General features: G+C 45.7%; 1 protein-coding gene and 1 long non-coding RNA gene across 4 annotated transcripts in view; one reads left to right on the top strand and one right to left on the bottom strand.

Moving 5' to 3' along the window:
* The window catches only part of CPVL (carboxypeptidase vitellogenic like), a 110,870-nt gene extending 94,969 nt beyond the window's left edge, over nucleotides 1-15,901 (bottom strand). For 2 of the 3 annotated variants that reach the window (XM_084786333.1, XM_084786335.1), the window contains exons 1-3: nucleotides 14,329-14,362; nucleotides 10,430-10,615; nucleotides 3,104-3,222 (exon numbers count right to left, since the gene is read on the bottom strand). In XM_084786333.1, coding sequence (XP_084642459.1) covers nucleotides 3,104-3,222; nucleotides 10,430-10,604 — 294 coding nt within the window. In that variant the 5' untranslated portion in view covers nucleotides 10,605-10,615; nucleotides 14,329-14,362. Of the gene's footprint in view, nucleotides 1-3,103; nucleotides 3,223-10,429; nucleotides 10,616-14,328; nucleotides 14,363-15,715 lie in introns of those variants that run through there. The other variant, XM_084786334.1, reaches the window with a different exon arrangement.
* On the top strand, nucleotides 14,402-25,004 carry LOC311600075. The gene is made up of 3 exons (XR_014780127.1): nucleotides 14,402-14,455; nucleotides 20,494-20,726; nucleotides 23,997-25,004. It is a non-coding gene; the product is annotated as an uncharacterized lncRNA (long non-coding RNA).
* Nucleotides 25,005-25,360: the final 356 nt, after the last annotated feature.

Raw genomic sequence — 25,360 nt, 5'->3', positions numbered from 1 at the left:
TTGATGAGCTAGGGTGGATGGAAAGGGGGGGATCCCCCCTTTTCTGAGGATAGGGAAGAGGGAAGGGGGACTGGGAGAAGAGGAGGGATGGAGCTATGACCAATAAAGAGGAAAAAAGCAAAACCAAAACAACACAGGAATCATGCCTTGTCTCTGCCAGGAGGGAAGGGGTGGGGCCTCAGGGAAGGGGCTGGGCTGACTCCGAACACTTCAAATTATTTGTGTTCCTAGGAGATAAGGTCAAAATCTGACTATCTCTTTGCAGTGAAGACGGCTTCGGAAGCCTCTTTATCTTCTAAAGTGTGACAAATCCCAATTTCACTTAGTAATTTCCTTATCCAAGAGCAATTAATCAGCATTCTTGCTGGTGATTGGCACCTTCTGATGTGCAATTTCCCTCTATTTTTCTTTAAAGCCCACAAACTGTACTTTATTAGCTCAGTATTGGTGGCAACTGGTATCAGGAAAGTGATAACGCCAAGACTGGCCACAAGGACATAACAATAAAAGTGACATTTATCGTGAGTAGGGATTCCTCTAATCAGCTGGCTCCTTAACCTCTTTTGTCTTGAGACCCGGGTCAGGGAGTGTCCTGAATCTCACTCTGAACTGGGACAACAGATGTTAAACTGGCCTTTGCGAAATGTAGGTAAGTGCTGGGACCACCGTCTCCACCCAAGCCTGACTAATTCAAGAGACTATACTTCCAATCTCTGAATGCCAGGACCTTCCGGAATTACTTTTCTAGAGATGTGACACATGGTGGTCAAAAGCAAAGATGTCCAGGTCAAAGATTGAGCTTTAAATTCTGGTTCAGGCAAAGGAGCAAGCTGGGGATCGGGGGGGGGGGGTGTACATATCTCATGTTCCCTTAGCAACAGCACCGGAGATAAATATATGTCTTCTGTCCGTTACAGTGTGCCACCCAGCTCAGGCAGAAAGCCTGCTGTTTCTCCTGCAGTGTTTCCACTGCACGCTGATTTTTGACTTCTGGGTTTCATTATGCACTGATTTGTAGACAATAACAGGGGAATCTCACAGAAATAACAGGAAAGCAAAACTAATTTGAGAACCAGCATCCAGAGAATGACTCAGAGGATGCTCTAAGTGCAGCATCCTTCCTGGCTCACTATTTTCGCTGCCCTCATTTTTTTTTAAAGGGGGTCATTTTTCTCCTGGTGACAATGTCAGCTGCTTCCTTGGGACAGACAAGGAACTCATATTTCTGCTAAATGAAAGGGACATACCTCACTGATGTTGACAACTGTTTCTCCTTGGGTGCTGTGTCTGCTCCACCCTGTCCCTTATTTCCTCGCTAGAAGTCTTCCTGGCTGCCTGATTGTGCCTGTGAGCATCCCCGTGAGACACTGCACAATCTTTCCCCGCTACACCTGCACACACTATGGCCTTTTCATAAACCCCGCCTTCTCCCGGAAGCTTACTTGCCGCTTCTTGCAGAACCCTGAACATAAGAGCTTTGTTTTGAGATGGCACATGGGCAGGACTTCTGGAACCATCTTAGGATGTATTTTGGCTATAGAACTGGATTGGAAGGACCACAGCCCAGTCGGTGGATGAACAGCTAGTTTCTCAGTTAAGGTGGGGGGCGACGACTAACAAGCCTGTCCCTGAACTCTGTCCTTTAGGCTCCTCAATTACCTCCATTCTCCAAAGGACAGATTACAATGAAGTGAACAATATCACAAGTCATGTGACTAGGAGTTAGAAGTCAAGAAAACATAGCAGGACAGTACCAGAAAAAAAAAAAAAAGACTGATCACAGTCACCATGACACTGGATGAAGCAATTTATTAGGTTATCAAATATGCAACACTTGTATGTAAATCATATGCAAATATGAATACCAACTTCCACAGAGATAGGCCTTGCTTTGCTTTCTCTAGTTTCTAAGGCAAATCCAATTTGGCAAATGAAAACAGAAGACGGCTCTGAAGTAGGCTTTAAGGTGCTTATGTACCTCAGCTCCTGACCCCATCCACCCCAAAAGTATTTTAAACCTTAATGTGTCTTGTTCACACAGAACCTCACTGGTGAGCTCAAAAGCATGTTCTCCTCTGTCCCCAGGGACCTGGGAAGGTGAGCAGCCCCTTAAGGCCATAGGGGAGCCTGGTGACTAAACTGTGACCTGTCCCACAGCTCCCCAGTCGTTCCTTACCTTCCCTGGACACTCTTGAAAGCCCATCCTGCCCCAAGTGCTATTTGAATAAAAGAACAATTAAAAGGAAGGCTGTAAGAGAAGGAGGGCTGCTATGTTACTATAAATGGGGGCTCAATAAAGGGAAGCACTAAGTTGGATTCTCCATATCTCCTCCACAAACATGTGTCCGCTTTTAGAAAGACATTAATGTTTTCTTTAAGGATTCTTAAGCCTTGTGGGAAATAGAAGTCTGGAGGAAAGTGGTGTAGGGTAATAGATCCTATGGCCTAAAAGGCAGTAAAAGGATTACCATTGGCAGAGGGATACAAGACAGGGGTCATAGGCGAGGCAGATAGGGAAGAAGAATCATCAAAAAACAAACTGTGCATAGAAATTCCATAAAATGAAATCTGTTACTATGTCAATTCTAGCCTATGGTTTATCCTGTTGTATGCTAATTTTGAAAAGAAAAGCAAACAGACCTGAGGAGATGGATCAGTGAGTAAAGTGCTTATCATGAAGACATGAGGACCCAAACACAAGTTTGGGTCCTCAGCACCCACATAAAGAGACAGGTTTGGTAACATGGCTTTCTAACCCCAGCGTTTTAGGGATAGAGGCAAACAGATCCTTGGGGCTACTGGCCTGCCAGGTTAGCAGGATCAGTGAGCTTCAGATGGGAGATCCTGTCTCAGAAAATAGAGTGAAGAACACATGAGAAGGACACATTGACCTCTACACACAGACAGATAAGACAAGACAGACAGACAGACAGACAGACAGACAGACAGACAGACAGACAGACAGACACACACACACACACACACACACACACACACACACACACAAAATAATAACAATTCCCATGGGTCTGCAAGCTAGTATTTCTACTCCATCTGGAGTGAGCTGCCTCCTGGCTCTCTGTTGTAGGCCTTGGCTACTTACCTGAGCAGGAAAGAACCAGAAGAAGAGGTTGCTGTTGTAAATCTTGTCCACCGTGATGTAGCCGGCATAGCTCTTCAGGTGCATTCCAGGGAAAGGACTGACCATGCTCTTCCTTTGCCCTAGTGAGGAGAAAGAAAAGGTATGGAAGGGTCAGCGAGCATGCTCCATGTTCTCCCCAGCTCAGGCTGCAGGAGACCTATGCTAGCTAGGATAAGACTCGCATGAGGCATATGCAGAGCCACATGTTCCAGCTTCCTTCAGCTGCTCCTCAGACTCCCCATCACAGCAAGGCCAAGGCCAAGGGAAACTGAAAGGGGGCCCAGAGTCCAAGTCTTTGTAGTTTTTTGTTTTTTGTTTTTTGTTTTTTAATTTTTGAGACAGAGTCTCTCTGTGTTAGCCTTGACTGTCCTGGACTCGCTTTGTAGACCAGGCTGACCTCGAACTCACAGCCATCTGCCTGCTTCTGCTTCCCAAGTGCTGGGATTAAAGGCATGCGCCACCACACCCAGAGGAAATCACCCAGCATCTCTATTATTTTTGTACCCCAGCTGTTTACACTGCACCCCCTGAATGGGCAGCAGACAAGGTACAGGGAATCAAACTAAGCAGCTGGAAGTGTTGGGGCAGCCTGTGGGCCCCACCTTCTTAGGATTAGGCGTAAGGGGCTCAGAATGGCTAGAGGCAGGCATTGAGCCTAGGTGACCTCAGGTTTATGCAGGACAGCTGTGGGAGGCAGAGGCCCTGAATTTCTTATGCCAGCAAAGGGACAGGAGAGGAAAAAGCATGCTCAGCCAGCCTGGGAGGCCTTAGACTAGATGACACTGATGGAAACCAAGATTTACGAGGCCATGACAAAGGAGAAGCATAGAAAGGTTAGGTAATTTGCCCTAAGTCTCCTGGCACTAAAGAGGAACTGAGGCATACACCCCAAGTAGGCACAGTCAGGCTGCAAGGCTGTTCCTTCTGGCCTGCTACAGGAGGGGGCAGCACTGAGTCAGGGATCTAGACAACAAGAAGTGGGAGAGAAGCAACAATAAGGAACAGAACAGAAACGGAACAGGCAGTGGGTGTTAGGGCCTGTGGGAGGGAGCAGAAGGAAATCGGGGTGGGGCTGGGGATAGGGCTGGGGGTGTCCTTCACTAAAGAATCTCCCCAGAACAGTATCTCCATCTGAGACACATTAAATTGGAGACTACTTGAGAGGTCAACATGCCATCAACTAATGGTACCCACAGTAGTGGGCATCTCTGGCCAGCTTGGCACCCAGCCACACCAAAGACAGAGAAAAGAAATCTACCATAGTAAGAATATTCAAACCCACAGGAAGTGATGTAAAATCCAGGGCCTTTCTCCCACATACCACGGCTCGGAGGCCACAGGTTCCTTTTTTAAAATGGACTTCACTTCCAGAAGACACTGCCCTGACCTCTTCCCTTGTATTCACCAGCACAACTGCCTAACCAGCTTCGGGACCCTCAGCAGCAGCAGCAGCCCATCTCCCTCATGCTGCAGTTTCCCAACCAAGACTGGTGCACCCCTTATGGGTGCACAGGAACACGGGAGTCATCACATCCAAGCTTGTCAATAGAAGCCAGCTTAGGGGCTCAGGAGGCCACTCAGTCAGTAAAGTGTCTGCCTTTGGAAGCATAAGGACCTAGATTGAGTCCCAAGGACCATATCAACAGTCAGCTTATGTGATGGATGCCTGCGATATGGATGGTGAAGAAGCAGAGGCAGGAGGATCCCTGAGGCTGGCTGGCCTGCCAGTCTAGCCAATCAGTGTGTTCCAGGCTGGCAAGAGACCCCCCTCCAAAAGGAAGTAAAGAATATTACTGAGGATGACACACAGCATTGTCCTCTGGCCTTCGCACTAACGCACATCCATGAGTATGTACATACAGGGCTGTGGAGGCTGGGAAGACAGAAGAAGAAGGAGGAGGAGGAGGAGGAAGAGGAGGAGGAAGAGGAGGAGGAGGAGGAGGAGAAGGAGGAGGAGGAGAAGAAGAAGAAGAAGAAGAAGAAGAAGAAGAAGAAGAAGAAGAAGAAGAAGAAGAAGAAGAAGCTGGCTTGCACAGAGCAGAGCTACGGTGGCCTGTAAACTGCCCATGGTGATTGAGACCAGGCAGAAGGGCAGAAGCTGGGGGAAGAGACAGGGGTAGGACAAAGACAGGTCTCAGTGGGAAGTGGTCTGAGGATCCAGCTGGACAAGCCTGGTAGAAAGTGAAGTCTCTGCTCAGACAGACCTGGTTTATAATTCTAACTTGATCCCTCATGAAGTCCCTTCTCTCCAAGATTGTCTTTCTTTCTCTATAAAACGTGGACACAGATTGCCCTAGTACAGGCTTTCTGTGAAGAACAAAACGTGCTTATGAACATGCCTCGAAGGGAAACTGATGTAAAACAAGATTTCAGTCTGTAGTAGGTGGGGGTCTCACTAACCCGTGGGAAGTCACCCCTAAAGGAAGCATGCATGTCTGAACGGTTTGCCCTTTTTAGCTCTCCCAGTGTCTCCCAGGCAGGATTGCTTAATCAGAGCCACAGTTCGGCCCATTCTCTTTCCAGGGGCACTTGTCTCTCTCCTGTCTGAAGTCCCCACCAAAACTCATGATAGAAATTGGATCCTCATTTGGAGGTATCAAGAGAGGGAAAAAAAATCAGTCTTTGAGAGCTGAGCTTTGGTAGGTGATGAATGTTAATGCAGTATGGCTGCACAGAAGAAAAGAACCGTATGTCAGGACCTTCCGTCTCACCGTGAGGGCCTGTGCTGTTTCAGGACATTATGAAGTGCCCTTACCCAGAACTACCTCACCAGATCCAGCTTCCAATTTTGATTCTTCAGCCTTCAGAATGACAAGTTAAATAAACCTTCACTGTTTTTTAACTGCTTGGTTCTGTGTGAACCAGTTACAGCAACAGAAAATGGACTAACACACTCACCCCAAAACTGAGAAAGGGAAAAGGAAAAAGATTGTAAAAGAAAAATAAAGAGAAGTGTCTGGGGGAAAAATAGGAAGTTTTCTGACTGTGGTGGTTTGCACAAGAGTATCCCCCATAGGCCTGTGTATTTGAATGCTTAGCCACCAGGGAGTGGCACTATTTGAGAAGGATTAGGAGGTGTGGCCTTGTTGGAGGAAGCCAATCACTGGGTGGCCTTTGAGGCCTTAAAAGCCCATGACAGGACCAATCTCTCTCTCTCTCTCTCTCTCTCTCTCTCTCTCTCTCTCTCTCTCTCTCTCTCTCTCTCTCTCTCCTCTCTCTCCTTCTCTGCCTGCAGATCAGGATGTAACTTCAGCTGCTTCTCCAGCACTACATCTACCTGTTTTCTCCCCACCATGATGATAATGGACTAAACCTTTGGAACTGTAAGACAGCTCCAATTAAATGCTTTCTTTTATAAGAGTTGTCTTAATCTTGGTGTCGCTTCATAACAATAGAACAGTGACTAAGACACTAGCCTTGCCTCAACTCCAACTCTTTCCTCTAACTTGCATGTCTTCCTCTCCTTCTACTCTCACCCCAAAGGAAGACCACACTCCAGGCTTGGGCAGACCTCCCAATGCTTAGGAGATACCTTCAGCAAATCTAGGCATCATCATCTCAGCATCAAACAGAAACACATTCATTCCCCCCAAACACAATGAGCAAGGAGTGAAAACTGAAGGCTGGAACGAGTGAGGAATAATAACAATCCAAGGAGGGGTAATGGGCAGGACTGGATTCAAGATAGGAGACAGAGAAAAATGGGAGAGGTCAAAGTACAACGAGGAAAAGAGAAAGCATATGATAGAAAGGAGCTGGAGGGAGTGGAATGTGGGCGAGAGGTGACTGGCGCAATCTGTCTCTGAGGCCAGCAAGGGGCTGCCGAAGGGCTCTAGATTGATTCTCCTGCTCACTTGTCCCTCCCCTCCTGGGAACAGAGCCAGGCTGCATCTCTACTAACTTGTACTTAGGCATGCCCTGGCCCCTTTCTCCTCCAGCTCAATCTCTGAGCCCTTGGGACCAAGCATGATGGTTAAGAATAATTATGGATGGTTAAGAATAATAATGGAATAAATATATGGGCAGCCATTGATACTACACTAGGATTGGTATATTTCTACAACCCCTCTCAAAGACAGACCTTGCCAATGCCTTAATATATGTTGAAGACCCCTTTTCTACTTAATGGGAGAATCATATTTTAAATTCCCATTCACCAAATCGCAGTAGGATAATCAAGAGTTCCCTCGGTTAACATGACTGGTAGATATGTTTGACTGTGCCTTTCATCCTTAGCCCAGAGTGAGCTGTTAATAGCATATGGAAAACAGGCTCTCACATGCAGTTTTTCATCTTTCTGGCACTGAGACACACAATATAAATGTTTTTTAAAAGTTAAAGAAGAAAAAGGGTTTTCTTTGAAGTCATCTTACTGCCTCCTTTGCAGTTTATTCTTGTTGCTGGTGTTTGTGACATTAACTCTCTGAGAATAATTGGAGTGTGGCCAGAGAAGTGTTGAGCCAACTGGGGTAGATCCACAAACATGCAACCATCCCCAGTGTAGACAATGCACTTTTAGTCCACAAGCAACAAATCAGGACCCAGTAGCAAATACCCTTTAGAATTTGTTTTAAAAAATAATAATGTTTGTAAGGATGCTAAAATTTGCCTTTTGTATTCATTTTATTCCAGAATGTAAGGATTTATTTTAGCTTCAGAGAAAGCAAACATGCAATTACAATTATATAAAATTAAACTAGCTAATTGGGTATTAAAAAAAAAAAAACAACTCCCCTTGTATTTCTGTGAACTACTGTTTATCTCAACAGTGTGTCCATTAGGATGTTAAGACTCCCATTCCTGCAGCTTTGACAGATCCCGTTAACAACAGGGATTTAAAGAGGGAGCTGACCATCTGTCCACAGCTCTCTGAACTTTCAGTAGAGCGGATGAATAAAATTATCATTAATTATGTTGTCGGGCAGCGTCTGAGTCCCCAGATGCCCCAGCTTTTCGATCCACCACTCAAATTCCATTCAGCGATTCTGAGTGAGAAACACAACTTTAGCAATGGAAGTTATTTCTCAATTGACATGGCAAATGCTGCCATGTGTAGGCTGGAGATCTGCTAGGCTTTCTACCAAAGGACAACCCTTCCTGTGTATGCCCATGACTGTGGAATGTTCCTAGGCCAGGGGAGGGATGGGAATTCTGCAGTGTGTTCTTCACTCAGTTCTGCCACATGTGGGGCACAAACATGCCATGGCTTCTCTCACTTAACACCTTTGTTTAGCTGCCCTCCTTAGTCTTGGTGCAGGAAGACCCTTCTTGGGTTGTTCATATCTTGAGTTAGGAGATGGTCACATGGCACAGCCATCTGTAATGTGGTTGGCATGCAAAAAGGTTATGATCCCAGAGCTGCCACTTACTGGCTCTACAGCTCTGGGCAAGATACTTACCTTCCCGGAGCCCTGGTTTTCTCACAACGGGAACAATAACTTTATGTTCTTTATTAGGGCTGCTCTGAGACATACATCCCCTTTGGGCAAACCTTGTAAGAAGCCCGAGTCTCAACTACTTTGCCTGATGCTGGGTAAGACTTGGTTATAATGACTCAACTCCTTTTCAGCTATACATTTAATTGGTTTTCTCTGGCTTCTTGTCAAGGAGGTGAACCCAAGCATCAGTCTCCTGTTATTAAGGATGCTGAACTGAGTGCAGTCCGACACTGTGGGGTGGGAAGCTGATGGTGTGTTTCTGACTCAAATGCACCTTTATATGTCACCAGCCAGCCATCTTTCTCAGAATTTCGTGCAGAAAAGGAACTGAACTCTTTTTAAAAACAAAATTCTGATTACACAATGAAGGCCTTTTTACCTTCTTGCAGCAAAGAGTTGGCAAAATCTAGAGCTTATGCAGATTTCACGGAGAAGCAGTCAAGGCAGGACTCAAACCCCTTGATTTTAAAGCAAACAGAAATGATGATGTCCTCTTGATTGGGGGGGGGCATTTCCAATGAGAAAACCCTGCTTTATTTTAAACTTCCTTGCAGAGTATTTAGACTTACTTTTGACCTTTGAGGCCATCATTTCCCTAGAACTTCTGGTCCCCTCCATCCTCAGTCCCACGGAACCTCCAGCTGCACTAGGCACAGTTTCGAGTTCTGGGCAAGTCCCTCCTCTTTGTCTCTCCCGCTCCTCAGATCCCACCTCACCCACCCCTTCCTTCAGCAAACAGTCACTGTCTGGCTCCTCTTTCAGACTCTTCCTCAATTCTTTCTGGCCACCAGCCTAGTCCTCTGCTTCTTTGTATGAACAGTTGCTCAATGTCAGAGCCTGTGTTCTGACTCAGGGGTCAACTGAGGACCCATGGATGAGGTTCTTTGTGGCCATGGTGATCTACCTAAGCACCAAGATGTAGTAGAAGCAGATGCAGGCATATGCTTTAGACTCCTAACACCAAATCTGACTTCTTTCTATTAGCTGACAGATATTAACCCCTGATGGTCTCTTGGTGAAGCCTATGCAAACACTAAGATTTGGGAAGACATTTATAGGATACAAGGAGTTTTCTAAGGTTTTTGGGGGGCAGTTCACTAGATTTTTTCTGACATTCTTGCAAATTAAGCAGACTGTCAAGTCTCCACCTTACTAACAAGGAAACTGAGGCATAGGCTGTGGATAACATGCCTGGGGAGAGGCACGGCAGAGTGGTTGCAGGGAAGTCCTAAGTGTGGATCCCATATCTACCAGGATGGATCCCACATCTACCAGCTGGCATCTGTGTGAACTCAGTCAGGTCCTTGGACCTCCTACCTCAGACTTCCTAGGGGGGCACACCTGACTTTGTTGACAATCATGAATGAGTCCTTGACAGATGGAAGTTGGAAGGATTGTAGTGGCTTTGTCATCACTGTCCCACAGGGAGACACTCACTGGTTTTATGAAGAGAAATGCCTCAACTTAACCACATGAATAGTCCTTCTCTGAATACTTTGTTTTAGTTAAAAACTCAGATAGTATATGGCATCAAGTCATTAGTATTTGAAATAAAATAACTGAATAAAAAAACACTGACATGGGCCAGGTGGTGGCACATGCCATTAATCCCAGCATTCGAGAGGCAGAGGCAGGTGGATCACTGTGAGTTCAAGGCCAGCCTGGTCTACAAAGTGAGTCCAGGACAACCAATGCTACACAGAGAAACCCTGTCTTGAAAAATCAAACAACAACAACAACAGCAAAAACCTGATGTGCATTTTGTATCACCGCTGAAGATGTACCAGTAAAGTTAAATAAAGTAAAATAAAATTTAAAAGGTAATATCAGTTTTCTGACTGACACTTACCCTCCATGATCTTCCCTGCTTTGATGTAAGGGCTAAGAAACAGAGGCTTTCCCACATTTCCCTTGGATGGTCTGGAAACATGGGCACTTCGGTACATGGAGCGAAACAGCCCATCACCAGGGCTGACCATAAACAGGATCAATGAAACAGTCACCTTCCACATGGCACCAACCATTTCTTGTTAGCCTAGAGTGAGAGCAGCAACATTCCACACATGAGTCAAGAGTCAGTATTTACCTATACCTTGTACATACATGCACGAAGTCCATTCGTTTGCTTAAACAAACAAACAAACAAACCAAACTTTCCTATTCTGTCTAACAGCAGTTTCCTGAGCACCTTGGACGTCACTAGAAGATAAGTAAGGCCAACCAATCCCTGCTGATCCTGACCTCAGCCACCTAGCAGGAGATTCTACAAAGGATGCACAATGCACCTTAAAAGCATCTGTTATACTTAAAAACTAAGCATTGGAAAGTAAATCCAGCAGAGAATTAGGTAAAGCCTGCAAGCAATCAGGGCTCTAGAAATGGTCACTGAGTGAGTGAGTGGTGGAGACCATTCTGTCACTGCAGAATGACAGGTGGTCTGGGGCACATTTCAGGTAGAAATCACCTAGGAAGCTCTCCCCAAAGTGGACAGAAATGAAAGGGGTCACAGTCAGGCATTTGTGAGCAACAGGAAAAGCAACCTCACCCCCTTTGCACAGAACATCCAGTAGATGGCTTAACGAAAAGAGAGACAGACCCTGGGTGTCCAGTGGGCTTTGCAGGGGATTTAAAACAAGCAACAGGTTTTTAAAAGCATCTCTCTGGCTCTTACAATTCACATCTTATATTCAACAACAAAACAGAAAGAAGCAATGGAGGATCCTTTAACTATGTCCAAGTCCCTGGGCTCATTGTCATCTGATAAGCAAATTTAAGAAACCAGGCCCCACAGGCACATGCCTGCCTGTAAGCCTAGTGCTTGGAAGTTAAGGTCAAAAGCAGTTCAAGATCATCTCTGGCCACATAGTCAGTTGTCAGCCTACCTGGACTATATGAGACTCTGTCTCACCCACCAAACAAACAAAAGGTATGTGTGGAACGGGGCAGAGAAATGGTTTATGTCAGGGGCTCCTGCTACTCTCAAAGCGGACCAGAGATCGCTTTCCAGTACCCGTGGTGGTGGTGGGTGGACGGATGGGGGTGGGTCACAACCTCTTTGTAACTCCAGATCCCCTCTTCTGGCTCCTGTTGACAATTGCACAAAGGCACACGTAACCACCCACAGACACATGCGCACACATAGCTAAAAATAAAAATCAAGTTTTTAAGAGGGAGAAGAAAGAAGAGACAATTAGCAACAACCTTCAAGTGTGATGGTTGCTGAGAGTACTTGCCTGGCAAATCATGAAGTCATGTGGTCTGCCACCTAGACTTTACACCGACATGTAATCTGTGTCTGCAATGGGCTTTCCTGTGTGTTTTTTTTTAAATGTGTCCTTTAGCTGATTTGAATCTCCTATTAGCCCCACCGAAACGTCAAGAATAATGACCATCAATGGTAGGAAATAAACCTAGGCTTGATGTGTTGTCTTGTATGAGGACACGAAGGTAGAGAAACCAGGGCCTGACTTCAGGGCCTCCTCTGGGTATATGGGGGTACATGAGGCCTGACTTTGGGGCCCCCGGGTATATGAGGATATATGAAGTTCTTGTGAGGTCTGGTCAGACTCTTCTCATTTGAAATCTTGATTTACATCAATCATAGCTTTTGTTCCATTATACGGATTTTTAAAATATTACATTAAAACACTGTTCCTCACTACTACTGACATTTTGTGACCATCTTAGATCTTCCACCAGAGGCAGATGCCTCTCGTGCCACATCTTAAGCCCAACCCTGCCTAGTGTATTACAGCAGCAGCACCTGCCAGCAGTGGCCTCTGCACCACTGCCACTAAAGCGTGATGGGTAGCCTTAGCTTTAAACTCTGACTTGGATGGTTTTATTTTAGATTTGGGGATGGAACCCAGAGCCCTGCACAGGCTACTGAATTATACTCCACTACTGAATTATAACCCCAGCAGCTAAACTCTAAACAAAATACTGTTCAATGAATAAATACCCCCATTCACTCAGGTTTCTGATGATAAAGGGAAATACACAATTATGCAAACACAATGCCTGTTTTTGATTTTCAGTGCTTCAAAATGTCAAACCATTAGAACACTTTAAAAATGCAAAATGTGTACAACTCTATTAACCACATGTTTAACACAACCCAATTTAGCATAATACAAAATATTGGTTGTAGCAAATTTAAAAAGCTTTTCAGCAACATTTTCCCATTGAAGTAAGGGCTTATAATCATAATTTGATTGACTAAATGACCCTCATCATACCTCTCAGGGTTAACCTAATAGAATTCTCATGCTTAATGTAAATAAGCCCATCCAAATATAGCACATAGCTAACAATGATTTTGCCTATTATTGACTATAATATACAACCAAATTATTTTAGAAATTGAAATTAAGTTCTCAGGAGGCCCAAGGGTAATAGCCACTATGGCACTGTTAAGATATTGTTTTTAATTATATGAATTTGTTACACTAAGGCCTTAATAATATAGCTACTTTAAACGAACGCCTGAAATCAACAATTTTACTGATTCAGAAAAGAGAAGCCTGGTGTTAAAAAAATAATAATAATAGAAGCTCTTCCAGGAAAAGGGTCCCCTGAAGCAGATACAAGAAACCACCCTGTTGTCTAGTTTCCCCGTCTTCTAGCAGCAAGCCTCCAGCCCCCTTAATGGCATCATTAATATTTAAACCACCACTGTAGTCACAGCATTACCCCAGAAAGCAGAGTTTCACTCAACAATGTTTAAAAAAAAAAAAAAAAAGGTGCAAGCAAGCTTATTTTAATTGACATAAATTTAGTACACAAAAGTAGGAGTTAGGTCAATTTAGCAGTGCTCATTAACATTTAATCAAATAACCACTAGAGTCATGGTTTCCACGTCAGTGAATTAAGGCAACAGCATACTTCATTTCACAGTTCTCATTTAACAGGCAGAATGCCACAACTGCTCAGCTGTCATCTCTCCCGAGGGAAATGGAAGCCATTAGCATGAATGGAGGAGTGAGGTTTCTAAAAAAAAAAAAAAAAACAAAGCCTCCTCCACTGCTTTTGCTGATCCTAAATTGGACTAAATCTCTCATTTATTAAACATTGAGTACTCTCTGAATGAATAAAACTATACTAGACAGAAGTTGTGAGTCACAGAACGTATGAAGAAAAAAAAAAAAAAGAAGAAGAAAGGAAGAAGAAAACGCTACTGACCACACATTCCCTCAAGCCTATCTGAGTGACTATGAAGGACAGAGAAGCAGCTCAAGTCTGAACCATCAGAGTGACAGGCCCAAGGAAGAAGGTCCTCTTGGTGTCTAGGAACACAAATGCTAGGTGAATTCCAGCCAGATTAGTAAAATAATAAAGGCAGTTCAAAGGTACGTGTTTACTAAAATCACTAGATTTTACCGCTTGAACCCGCGTGTCACACAGTCTATATGAAACAAGGCTATTTGCCCCAGTGTTCTTTAGGACAAGAAAATAACACACTACATCTCCGGTCACAGAAGGTAAGATGTTATAAACAACTAAAATGATTTCAGAGAATGCTTTGACAAAGCATTGGGTAAAGAAAAGTAGACCAGTAGACTAGATATGGGGATTTTCTCCTTGTTTTATATGTTATATAAATTTCTAAGGTATTTTTTTTACAATAATTAAGTTTATAAACTCAAAAGAGTAGTTTTTCTGGTATCTTGATTTTCCTTCAAACAAAGCAAAGCAACCGACAGACATGACAAAAAAGCAGGGGGCTTGTTCCTTACTCCTCTTTACTACCTGCTTATGACCTCTTGCGTTTCCTAGGAATAAGGTTCTGTTTGTTCTTTTTTTCTTGAACATTCTATTCAGATGTGTCCTGATCTGAAGCTACAGAACTTCAGAGGCTCAAGTGGGGTTTTCCTTGGTAAGTGAGAAGGCACTGGGTTAAAAGTGAGATGTTCTCGTCATTCATTGTTATTGTGTTTGCACCTGCTTCTGCTTAGAGTCTATAACAAATATGCATGTAAGCATTACTAAGCAGAAGTATGAGAGACTGGTAAGTGTAAATGAGGACCAAGGTATCCTAGAGCAACAGAAGACATTGTATATTCCTATGATCAGATTTAGGTGTCTGACGGGGTAGAAAACCCACACCTCACAAAGAACCGACTTGACCAGGAGGGTCCCGGATGAGTGAGTCGGTGAAAAGTGGGGCCACGGCTCAAAGGCAGGACACATTTACGGTTCCAAATCTCATCTCCTTCCCACGGCCCCAGTCCTACATCATTCAAATATTCCGACTCTGATCTCAAAAGTCTTTAGCGTGTCCCAGTCACAGATTGTTGAGCAATACACAAACAAAGGGATAGATGGAATATGGAGAAGTCAGTCTTCGTGGGGAAGGTCCGCCACCATAACTCATCAAGTGGACTTTGGTTAGATAGCAGCTCCTCCGTGTCTCACTTGGGGTGTAGCAGGTCATGATCAGGATGGTTGCTGGGTATATTGGGAGGAACCCTGAAAGACCATTCTTTAACACAGATGCTGTTTTTAAAACTCAAACCACAAAAAAAAAAAAAAAAAACTATCATAAAATGAATTCTATCTTAAAGCAAATTTTAAAATATGAACCCCAGACCTACCATTTCCTCATTATTTTATTACTAAATTTTGGCTTGGAGTCATGCTATATTTTTATGTGTCTGGTGGGCGAAAGAAAAAAAGAAGTAAAAGGAAAGGAACATGACTGGTCCCTGGTATCCTGGAGGAGAAAGTTTATTGTAGATAACAGGAGAGCATAGCGAGAGGCAGGGTCATCTGGGAGAGTCCAGAGTGGACATGACGAAACTGAGCTGGGCCATCTGAGGAGAGGGTGAGGGGAAAAGAGAGGAGAGAGAAAGAGGCCAGGTACAGCCCCCGCCCCCACACACAGGAGGCTCAAAAAAGTAGTGGATAGATTTTTTTTAAGGGACCAGGTAACCAAAATGGTTGGATTATAAGGAAGGGCAGATGGGGAAAGGGCACCCCAGGCCCTGGCTGAAGGAGTTCAGGGTAGAGGTGGAGTATGCTAGCCATACCTTCTAACAGGTAGGGACTGAGGGATGCTGGGAGAATCTTGTGGTCAGGTCCAGTTTGATATATTAAATAGGCACCTGGGCCATTTGTCTCAGGGTTTGAGACTTACCAGTGGGCAGCTTCCTTCCATTCATCTTTTGCTAACCATGTTCTATAGCCCTTGAGAACTCAGTTATATGGGCAGTGGTTACACCACAGAGATTAGCAGGTTCACAGTCCATGTCTCTCCCCTCCACAGTCCATTGTTATAAGGTTTCCTCTGTCTCCAAGGTGAGCTGGACCCTGCTTCCCATCAGCTCCCCCCGCCCCCACTCCAGTGCCTATGAAAGTGGCCAGCAGAAGCAAGAGCAGTGTGCTCAGTGCAGAGGCTTCAAGAAAAGAAACCCAAAAGGGCCGCTTGAAAGTATTTCCTAGTGAGTAAAAGGTACAAAATCTTAGTATAAACACACACACACACACACACACACACACACACACACACACACACACACAGATACACACACAGACATACACAGAAACACACACAGATACACACACATAGACACACACAGATACACATACAGATACACACACAGACGCACACACACACAGATGCACACAGACACACACACACACACACTCCATTCAGGCTGCCCTCTGTCTCCCCTTTACTACTCAAGTCTCCTGCTAAAGAAATAATGTTTGGTGTGATAACCATTATTTCCATGATTAAAATAAGCAGTTGGACTCCTTTCCATGTTTAGCTGCTTTTTAGATTCCCAACATGATCAATAATATCTTGAAAAATTAAAATAAAACAAGCCAGTAACAGCACTTCCATGAAATCCATAATCTAAAAGAGTTCAAGTAGGTGGTTCTACTATTTGAAAAGATCTGTGCACCTGGCGGGGGTCTGCGAGCATAACTGAAGCATGAAAGCATGATAATAAAGGGCTGTGGTACTACCTTGAATTAAATAGCAGCCAAGTCCTAAACGTAGCCACTTTCTCTAAAAGATGTCCGTGGAAGCAAATGAATAAAGCAAACGTTATTTCCCAGAACTCCCTTGTTCATCTCCTTAAGACATCAATACAATTTCCAAAATTGATATTTGAAGCCGGACAGGCCCCTAAGGTGAAGGGAAGGCTTTGGCTGCAGTGGCCTGGCCTGCCTATCTCAGTTTCTCAGGCTCCACCTCTGGCACAAGAAGCAGGAACTGATCTCTCTGATGAATTTAGCTGTCGCTATCTCTGCCGCCACGTCCTTGTCGTTGCAAGAGGGGAACACAAACTAGAACCGTGTGTCAGGTAAAGAATGACCAGGGTGGGTGGGGAGGGGGGAGGAGAAAATAATACAAAGGTGGGTGAACTGTAGGGGCGCCACCTTGGACTCTCTCTCCACTCGGTGGACAGGGGGTGGGGTGGAGGGGGGAATAGGGGGTGGAGAGGTGGGGGTGTGTGGGGGATGGGGGGTGGAAAGGTGGGGGGCGTGGGGGATGGGGGGTAGGGAAGTAGGGGGGTGGGGTGGGGAATAGGGGGTGGAGAGGTGGGGGGTGGGGTGGGGGATGGGGGTGATATGGGAATGAGGGTGATCAGGGAAGAACGGGAAATAAGGTAAGCGTGCCTCCAGCGTTTGGTAAGAGTTCTAAGTAGGTAGTGTCCGTGATCAAAGGCGTCATCGTGCAGCGAGAGCAGTGGCGAGCAGCCCGCTGCTAAAACACTCCTCACACAAAAGCCCTGGGCTAATTGCTTTAGAGTTTTTATTTCTAGCCCTTATCAGGTGGGTAGTATAACCAATCTCGATATTTTGGAGTGAAGAAACTGGTTCCTGGAGAACACCTTGCCTGGATTCACCCAGATCATATATAACAGAAGAAAGAATTCAGGGGTTAGAGCTGGGAACGTGACACCCCCAAATAAGACACCTGAGCATATAACACAAGTTGACCCTTCCACCGTCCCCTCTAAAGACCTGACCGTGAATGCATAACCCATCTTTCCTTCTATGAAGGTGGTTGTAGGACCCTCTCTTTCCGGGAAGAAAAGAGTAGACTGGCAAAGAACCTGAGCGGTTCTGATGGCCCATTTGTTGTCATAGACTGACTCTCTGGTATTCCTGTCATCCTGCTGGTCTGTCCAAAGGTATAGATTTCCATAGGTCTTTGCTTTCTGAAGGCTCCTGGGGCAAGCAAAACTTACAGTAAATAAATGTGTTATGCTTTTGTTTTGTTTTGTTAGTGTGGGGGGGTGGTTCTTTCATTACTGTTTTTCTTGCTGTAAGAATCTCAGCTGTGAACCTTGCAATAGGTAAAAGAATGACATTTTTCTTCCCCTCAAAGGCCAGTCCTAATTAGACTGCAAAGCCTGCCCTACAGCCCCTGTACCAGCACTTCCCACTGGGCCCCTTTCGTACTCAGGTAAGTATAGAATTTCCTCATGATCCATCAAGTGCCTTGTGTCTGAGAAATTCTGCTGAGACACAGAGCTTTATTAGCCCCACAAGCATTTCACGAGTTAACACTGTTTGACCAGGGAAGTCTCGTCTATTACGACCAGCATGGATAACTCTATGGAGCATATTTTGGGATTTTCTTTTATTCCTTCCACAAACCTTTCTGTATCCTCCTGGGCCTTGCCCTCTGGAGTCTCAGGAAAGCATCTAGCTCACCTCAGCCAGGAAACAGATCTCTGTGGAAATGACGGAGCAATGAGAAGTCTTCAGCCCTGAGGTGCACACAAGCCTGGCAATTGATGGGAGCAGGAGAGAGGGGCGGGCCTAAACCTCTTCTGCAGGCCTATGGGTTAACGGTGGGAAGCTGCTATGATACTTTAAGGCCGGGAGCAACAGTGTGAAGCAGCTATTCTCCAGCAGGCGAGCTTTAGTGGAATGAGAAGAGAATAGGTGTGCTAACTAGAGGAGGACATAATGGTTCGCTAGTGATGAAAGAGGCTGTGCCAGGGACTTACAGCATTGGCATTAAGGAATGGCCAGCTAGGGGCTGGAGAGATGGCTCAGCGGTTAAAGAGCACTGACTGCTCTTTTCAGAGGTCATGAGTTCAATTCCCAGCAACCACATGGTGGCTCACAGCTATCTATAATGTGATCTGATGTGCACTGTATACATAATAAATAAAATCTTTTAAAAAAAAAAAAAAGAGGAATGGCCAGCTGCATTTTGAAGGCATTACCCTCCTGTGACTGTTAATAGGGTGTGGTGGCGTAGGGAAAGAAAAACATGGAGGGCAGCTTAGTTGATTTTCAGGTACTACAGCAAAATACCCAGGACTGGGAAACCAGCAAAGAACAGAAATTGATTTGATGGCTCTGCTCAAGGGCCTGAGAGTACAGCAACAACATCTGCTCAGCATCTGGTGGACCGCCTTGCTGCATCATAACATTGTAGAAACCATGCACTGTGAGACAGAGCAAAGAGATAAGCTGGGGTCTCTTCTTGTAAGGCCACTACTAACATCATGACCTCATCTAATGCAATTTCCTCCCAGAGGTCACACTTCCAAAAACCATCCGCGTGAATTTTAGTATTCCATGAACTTTGGAAAGACACACTCGGGCCCATGGGGGCTTTCGCCCAGAATGACTGCTTCCATTTTAAAAGACTGGCTTGTATCTTATGTGTGCCCATAGGCACATACACACCCAAGCTGAAGCCCAGACTCCGACCACCTTGGCACAGGGTCTTATTTGGGAAAAGTGGCTTTGTAGATATAATTGGTTAAGTTAGGAAGAGGATTAGGGTTGAATTTGTAACAATATAATTCCTGTCTTTGGGAGGAGAAGAATGAAATACAGGAAGGAGAGTGCCCTGCAGGGACAGAGAGACACAGAGCATTGCCACATAAGAAGTGGGGGCCAGAGCAGTGCGACTAGAAACCAAAAGACTGCCCGGGGTCTTGGAAAGCAGCCAATGCTGAAAGAAGAGACAAGGAAGGTCTCTCCCCTACAGGTCTTAGATGCCGTCCCCAGAGCTGCCTTTATGCAGCAGCCTCTAGAACTGTTGGAAAGCAACTTTCTGTTGTCTCCAGTGTGTGTGTGTGTGTGTGTGTGTGTGTGTGTGTGTGTGTGTGTGTGTGTGTGTGTTACCCCGGCCTTAGGAAGTTAATATATCAGCAGTGGAAACCCTCCTGGAGGCAAGACAGGAGAAAGTAAGAAAGTATAAAAACCCCAAGAATTCTTCAAATTGCCTTTAGGCATATACAGTAAACCCATATAAAATTCTAAGTGGTCAGCAAGGAATGGGAAGGGGGAGTGAGAGGTTAATTTCTTACGTAAGGCATGGTGTGATGGGCACAGGAAGCAATCTCTAGGTTCAAGCCAACCAAAAGGTCTTCAGCAAAGATGACCTCACTGCGAGCATTAAGTCTGAAGACTCTGGGTGGTATTGAAGGTGCAGACAAAGGAGGAAGTTCACAGACTGGCTTGTCCGGTTCTGGAGCCCTTGAATCACCCTCAGTATTGCTCCCGTCAGCAGCTTCTGAAAGCAAACACTGTTCTCACTCTTACTTGCTACGCTGGGACTTCCATCCACACCATCTTGCTAAAATCACCAATGAACTCATGTCCAAATTAATCCATCGCTGACTTCTCTGGTGCGCACAATGCCTCTTCTATGGCTTTACCAACCTTCACCTCCTTGAGTCCGAGCTTTTATGGATTTCTCCACCACAGCCGCCTCCACCTTGGGGGTTCCCAGGAGCCCACCTTCAGTGGCATGATTATCTCACCCCACCCCACCCCACCCTTTCCTGGGTAGTCATCGTTTTAACTAGAGCTTTCTGCTGACACTTATCTGTCATTTCTGCCTCACCTCTACAACAGCCTGCTGAAATTCTCCAGCTGGAGTCCCCTCGGCATATAGGGAGCTGAGTCCATCTGTTTCTGTCCCCACAGGAGCCTCCCTAGTGTGAGACTAAAGACTTCTTTCTAAAGGCACAAATACTCGAGGCGCAAGAAAGCAAGAGAGAGAGAGAGAGCGGTGAACGAGGCAGCTCAAACACACGGGATGGAGGATAAACAGTTTGCCACGGAAGAAAGCAGGGAATCAGTGAGAAACAGGAATCTTGGATCACAGAACTGCACAAAGGCTTGCGATGGTCAAGACCTGGGCGCTGAAGAAGGTGTAGGTAGGCAAAAGAAGCAGGGAGAGTCTGCCGCAACATTCCTCTTGAAAACATTTAACAGGAGAGGCTAAAGTAACCCGTAACCAGTTACTGGCCATACTCACCAGATCTTAGAGAGCGAGCCTACTCACAGGTGCGGGGGACCGCTGGTCACATGGCTGGGAGCCTCCAGTCTCCAGTAAACGCAGATCCCACGAGTGCTCAGGGCTTCTAAGTAATAGTGTGGTTTCTTACACTTAGAGATGTCAAGGAACCACAGCAAAGTACCAACTTAGCAGAAAATCCAAAAGGCACCATATGCAATAAATTATCTAACTTCATAAAACACAACAGTTCATGGAGTAGAGTAACCTTACATCAATATTATGTAACGTTTATTAAATAAACTTATGTCATATAAATATCCTTAGATAAGACACTATATTCAGTAAGCGACAGAATGCTACTTTAAAATAGATTTGGAATAATGAAAACAGGCAATTTTTAACTTGGCGAATTATATGAAACTTACAAGGCAGGGATTGTAATTATAGTAAGCCACACAGCTTGGCCATGAGCCACACTCATGCAACAAAGTAAATGTTGGATATTGACTTGGAAGAAAAATCAGTAACCATTTCCACGGTTGCAAAGTAAGACGATCGGGAGATGCAGTGCTCAACATGCTAACGGCCCAGTCTGCGGATTAAAAATATAAGCATGCAAGCAGAAAACAGTCCGCCTGGGGAGGAAGGAGACCAATGGGACGGTGACAGGAGACCAGAGAGGCTGTAGGGAGGGTGAATAGGAGTACAGTGCAGTGATATACATGCATGAAGGCACCATATGAAACCCATTATTTTGTAAGTTGGTTTAAAAAAAAGTAATGAAAATTACAGGTTTAAAATCAAAGAAGCAGAAGAAGATCGCTTAGGCACGTAGAGATAGAACCAGAGCGAACAGGAGACAGTACAGGAGGAGGCCTCTGAGTTAAGGGAAAGATGTGGGAGGTGTTGACAAACATCAAGAGTAACTCAGACGCTGCGTTATCTTTGTCCCTACACTTCTCCTTTATTTCCGGTCATGGTTGGAAAAGCACTCACTGTGCTGTCGAGCTCCAATAACTAGAAGCTCGGCATCAGTTGCTCCTCCTATCTGGGGTTCCGCGGTGCTCATTCTACTTTAATCCGTGCCGTGTAGCCAAAGACAACACAGAGGCATCATGGGAGCATAAGAGTGGAGAAAGAGCAAGAAGGACACACAGAAGCCAGTGGGAGGCCCTGTAGGATGCCCTCAGGCCTCTCTTTGCCTGTAACAATTAGAAGCTGAACTGCAACTGGGCTTGGTGTTAAGAAGGCCGAGAGAGACAGTGGTGACAGGAGGCCCTTGGACTTTGAAGTTAAAGGGTTTCACCAAATAAACAGACTTCAGCAGGATGAAGATGACTGGGAGCTTAAACTAGAGCAGGGAAACAGGTGTGGATGGTAACAGAGCAGCTGGGGACATGGGAAGGGAATGTTGGCAGAAACCTCTAGGTGACAAAGGGACCACAGCCACAGAACAGGCCCCTCCTGCAGAGATGCCTATATCTGACTTATGGGGGGTGGGCCAGAGGGATGGGGGCCTGATCCCTGAGCAAGGGAACCCTGGTTCCTCCATTGCTGAATTTCAGTGGTTAGATGAGCTGTGTGGGACCCAGCATCCCCGCTTGGAATTCCAGGGTTCTGGCCACGCATAAGGATAAAGCTGCACGCAGGCTTTCACTCCAGCAACATCGATGAGAGGAAAACTAGCATCACCTATCTATCCTGTACAGCAGTGAGAGGCTGGTTACCCAGGAAACACTTATTTTGTCCTATGGTTCTGAGCATGGATTAGCATAACAACAGAACCCTATCTACAAATTCCGAATAAGTTCCTTCCAGCTAATTGTTGGTTAAATGGGGTTCAGATGTGGCTCCACAGAGGGTCACCCCACCCTCCCTCCAAGACAAGTTAATTCTATTCTGTAAACACTTCCGGCACTCAGAAGTGGGGGGAAAACAAAAGTAAATGATTTTCGGTTGTATCTGCTGCTTGTTGATAATATTATTTGTCAAGAAACCCAGGCAGGGATGTTTCTTGTTTTCAGGATTAGCTACAGCTGCCTCCTGCCCTTGTCAAGCTGCAGCCAGGATCACAGGCTCCAGGGTGCTTCATCTTTATTAACTTCTGGCACTTCTTGCCTCTAACTTAGAAGCTAGCCCTTAACATCCCCGCTCTCCCTCAGCACAAAGTGCTCACTTGTCTCTGACCCTTCAAGCCCCACCACACTTTTCCGTACAAATACCTTAGATCAGCATTCAGTTCTTGAGGGAGGTTATGACCTTAGACTATGGAATCAGACACTGTCAAGAGTGAGATGAAAATAAAACAGCATCCACCCTCAGAGAGGGCAATAGACATATATGCAGGGAGGCCAGTGATGATGTTCAAAGGCTGGGGCTCTGTGGCCATTGAAATGAACAGCACCCTCACTAACTTCTCACAGGACCATGATCCACTTGTGATGCGAATCTTGTTGCTCACTGTAAATTCAGCAAAGGTAGGATCGAGGGAACAAAGCACAGTTTCTGTGGCTACCTGGCTACCAAAGACTGGGGGTGATTGAGGAAAAAGCAGATCAGAAGTAAACACCAGCCTTGAATACAATGGAGAAGTTAGGCAAAGGCCAAAAATTAGCCATGCAAACAGCAGAAAGGTTGTTTGCCAATTTCACCCTTAGGAGAAGCCAGCAAGGTTGAAAGTATGATCTCGGGGAGAATTAAGGGAGCAACTGCTAAGGAAGTGGGAGCTGCAGGATCACATCACTTTCAGAAGAAGGATTGGCCTCTGCCCAGGGTTCAAGAGTCAACTAACCTGGGCCTAGGGAGGCTTGCAGAGACTGAAACACCAACCAACGACCCTGTATGGACTGGACCTAGACCCCCTACACATATGTACCCAATTGGCAGCTTGGTCTTCCTGTGAGTGCCCTAGTAAGGAGAGTGGGGTCTGTCTCCCACACAGACTCTATTGCATGCTTTTTAAAAATCACTTCCCTCTGGTGGGGCTGCCTTGGCAGGCCTCCGTGGTAGAGGATGTGCTCAGTGCTGATGCGACTTGATGTGCTGGGATAGGTTGGAGACAGGAGGGGCTCCTCTTTTCTGAGGGGAAGGGAGGGAGACACAGGGAAGAGGAAGGGTGGGGCTGGGAGGAGAGGAGGGAGGGGCCTGTGTTGGGATGTAAAGTGAGTAAGTAATTTTTTTTTTAAAGCTTGACTAAAACAAGAGCACATGTTCAGGAGTCAGCAACTGTACAAGCACCAGCCCCCCAAGATGGAGCAGCCTCAGCAGAGAGCTCACCTGACCCATCATACCTAGCCGTGCAGTCCTGGCTGGTGGCTTTAGGATTTAGCGTCTGTACACGCTGCTTCAAATATGGCTTCCATCACTTAAAAACCGTGTACTTTTGGACAAAATGCCTGCATCTAGTAGAGACTTACTCTGCCTTTCTGCAGAAAGGGATATGTGCATATCTATACATACATAAACAGGTAAAATACTACCAAGAGTAACAAAGCCTGCCCTCTTCTACTTGAGAACTTGGAACAGCAAGCCTTTGGCAAAAACAAAGACAAAAAATCTGGTGCTAAAGGATAAAACAGGTTCAGGGAACTGGGCGTCTACTCAGCACATAGGGAATGCACTCGTGTATTAGAGAGGAGAGGAGGGGGGCTTAGGTTGCCCAATATGTGGCTAAAGGTGAGGTCCCCACACATCTGAGTGTCACACCAGAGTGTGGGGTTGGGAAACAGCCACCATCAGGATAGGCTGCTGTGGTTCCAAAGACAGCAGGCATCTCTCTGTGAAGGGACAGACAATTTTCTGAGCCTTCCCCACTGCCCCCGCATGGAGGTCTCTGGGAAGCCTCAGCTGTAAGTTCTTGAAGGAAAAGTGCTATCACCCTGACAGAACGGTCTCTAGGCCACCCATCATTGAACTCTGTGCTTTGTTCTTAGAAGCTGATACATTTCCCTCAAGGCTTTGTCTCCTTTCTCTCCTTCCACGCATTCATTCTCAACTACCCCTTGAACAACTAGTTGACACATTTGCACAGTCTTACCACTATGGTGGCAATTTCAGGACAGTATCCCTCTTTCTGACCATCACTCATCAGACAGTTTCTAACAACCAGAGACTCTAGGTCTCAAAGACACTGTGCAATAAATGCAGATGCTGGGCTGCAGTGCCAAGAATCTTCATGGTAAATGAGTCACCAATCCAGACCATCCACAGGGCAGCACTTACTTGCCCAAAGCCTCTGACCCCATCTTCTCAGATTCCTCCCTACCACAGTACAAGTCACCCCCGATGCTGGAAAGAGCTACCAGAAGCACAAGACATTTTCCTTCCAAAGCCTCCTTCAAGGACTCCTGACTACAAGGAGCTGCATGACACAGAAACTTCAGGCACAAAATTGAGTGTCCTCCAAATGCGACTCTACCGTGACCCCTTCACAGACGTTTTGCTCCAGGCTAAATCAAAAGCTTCCCCCTTCCCTGACTTCTCTCTCCCTTCCCCCCCCGCCCCCCCCCCGCCTCTGTGTGTGTGTGTGTGTGTGTGTGTGTGTGTGTGTGT

Source organism: Acomys minous, assembly GCF_964271855.1.
Source record: "Acomys minous genome assembly, chromosome: 6".
Lineage (NCBI taxonomy): Eukaryota > Metazoa > Chordata > Mammalia > Rodentia > Muridae > Acomys > Acomys minous.
The sequence above is the reverse complement of the archived record's forward strand: the minus strand, read 5'-3'. Positions and strand labels throughout refer to the sequence as shown.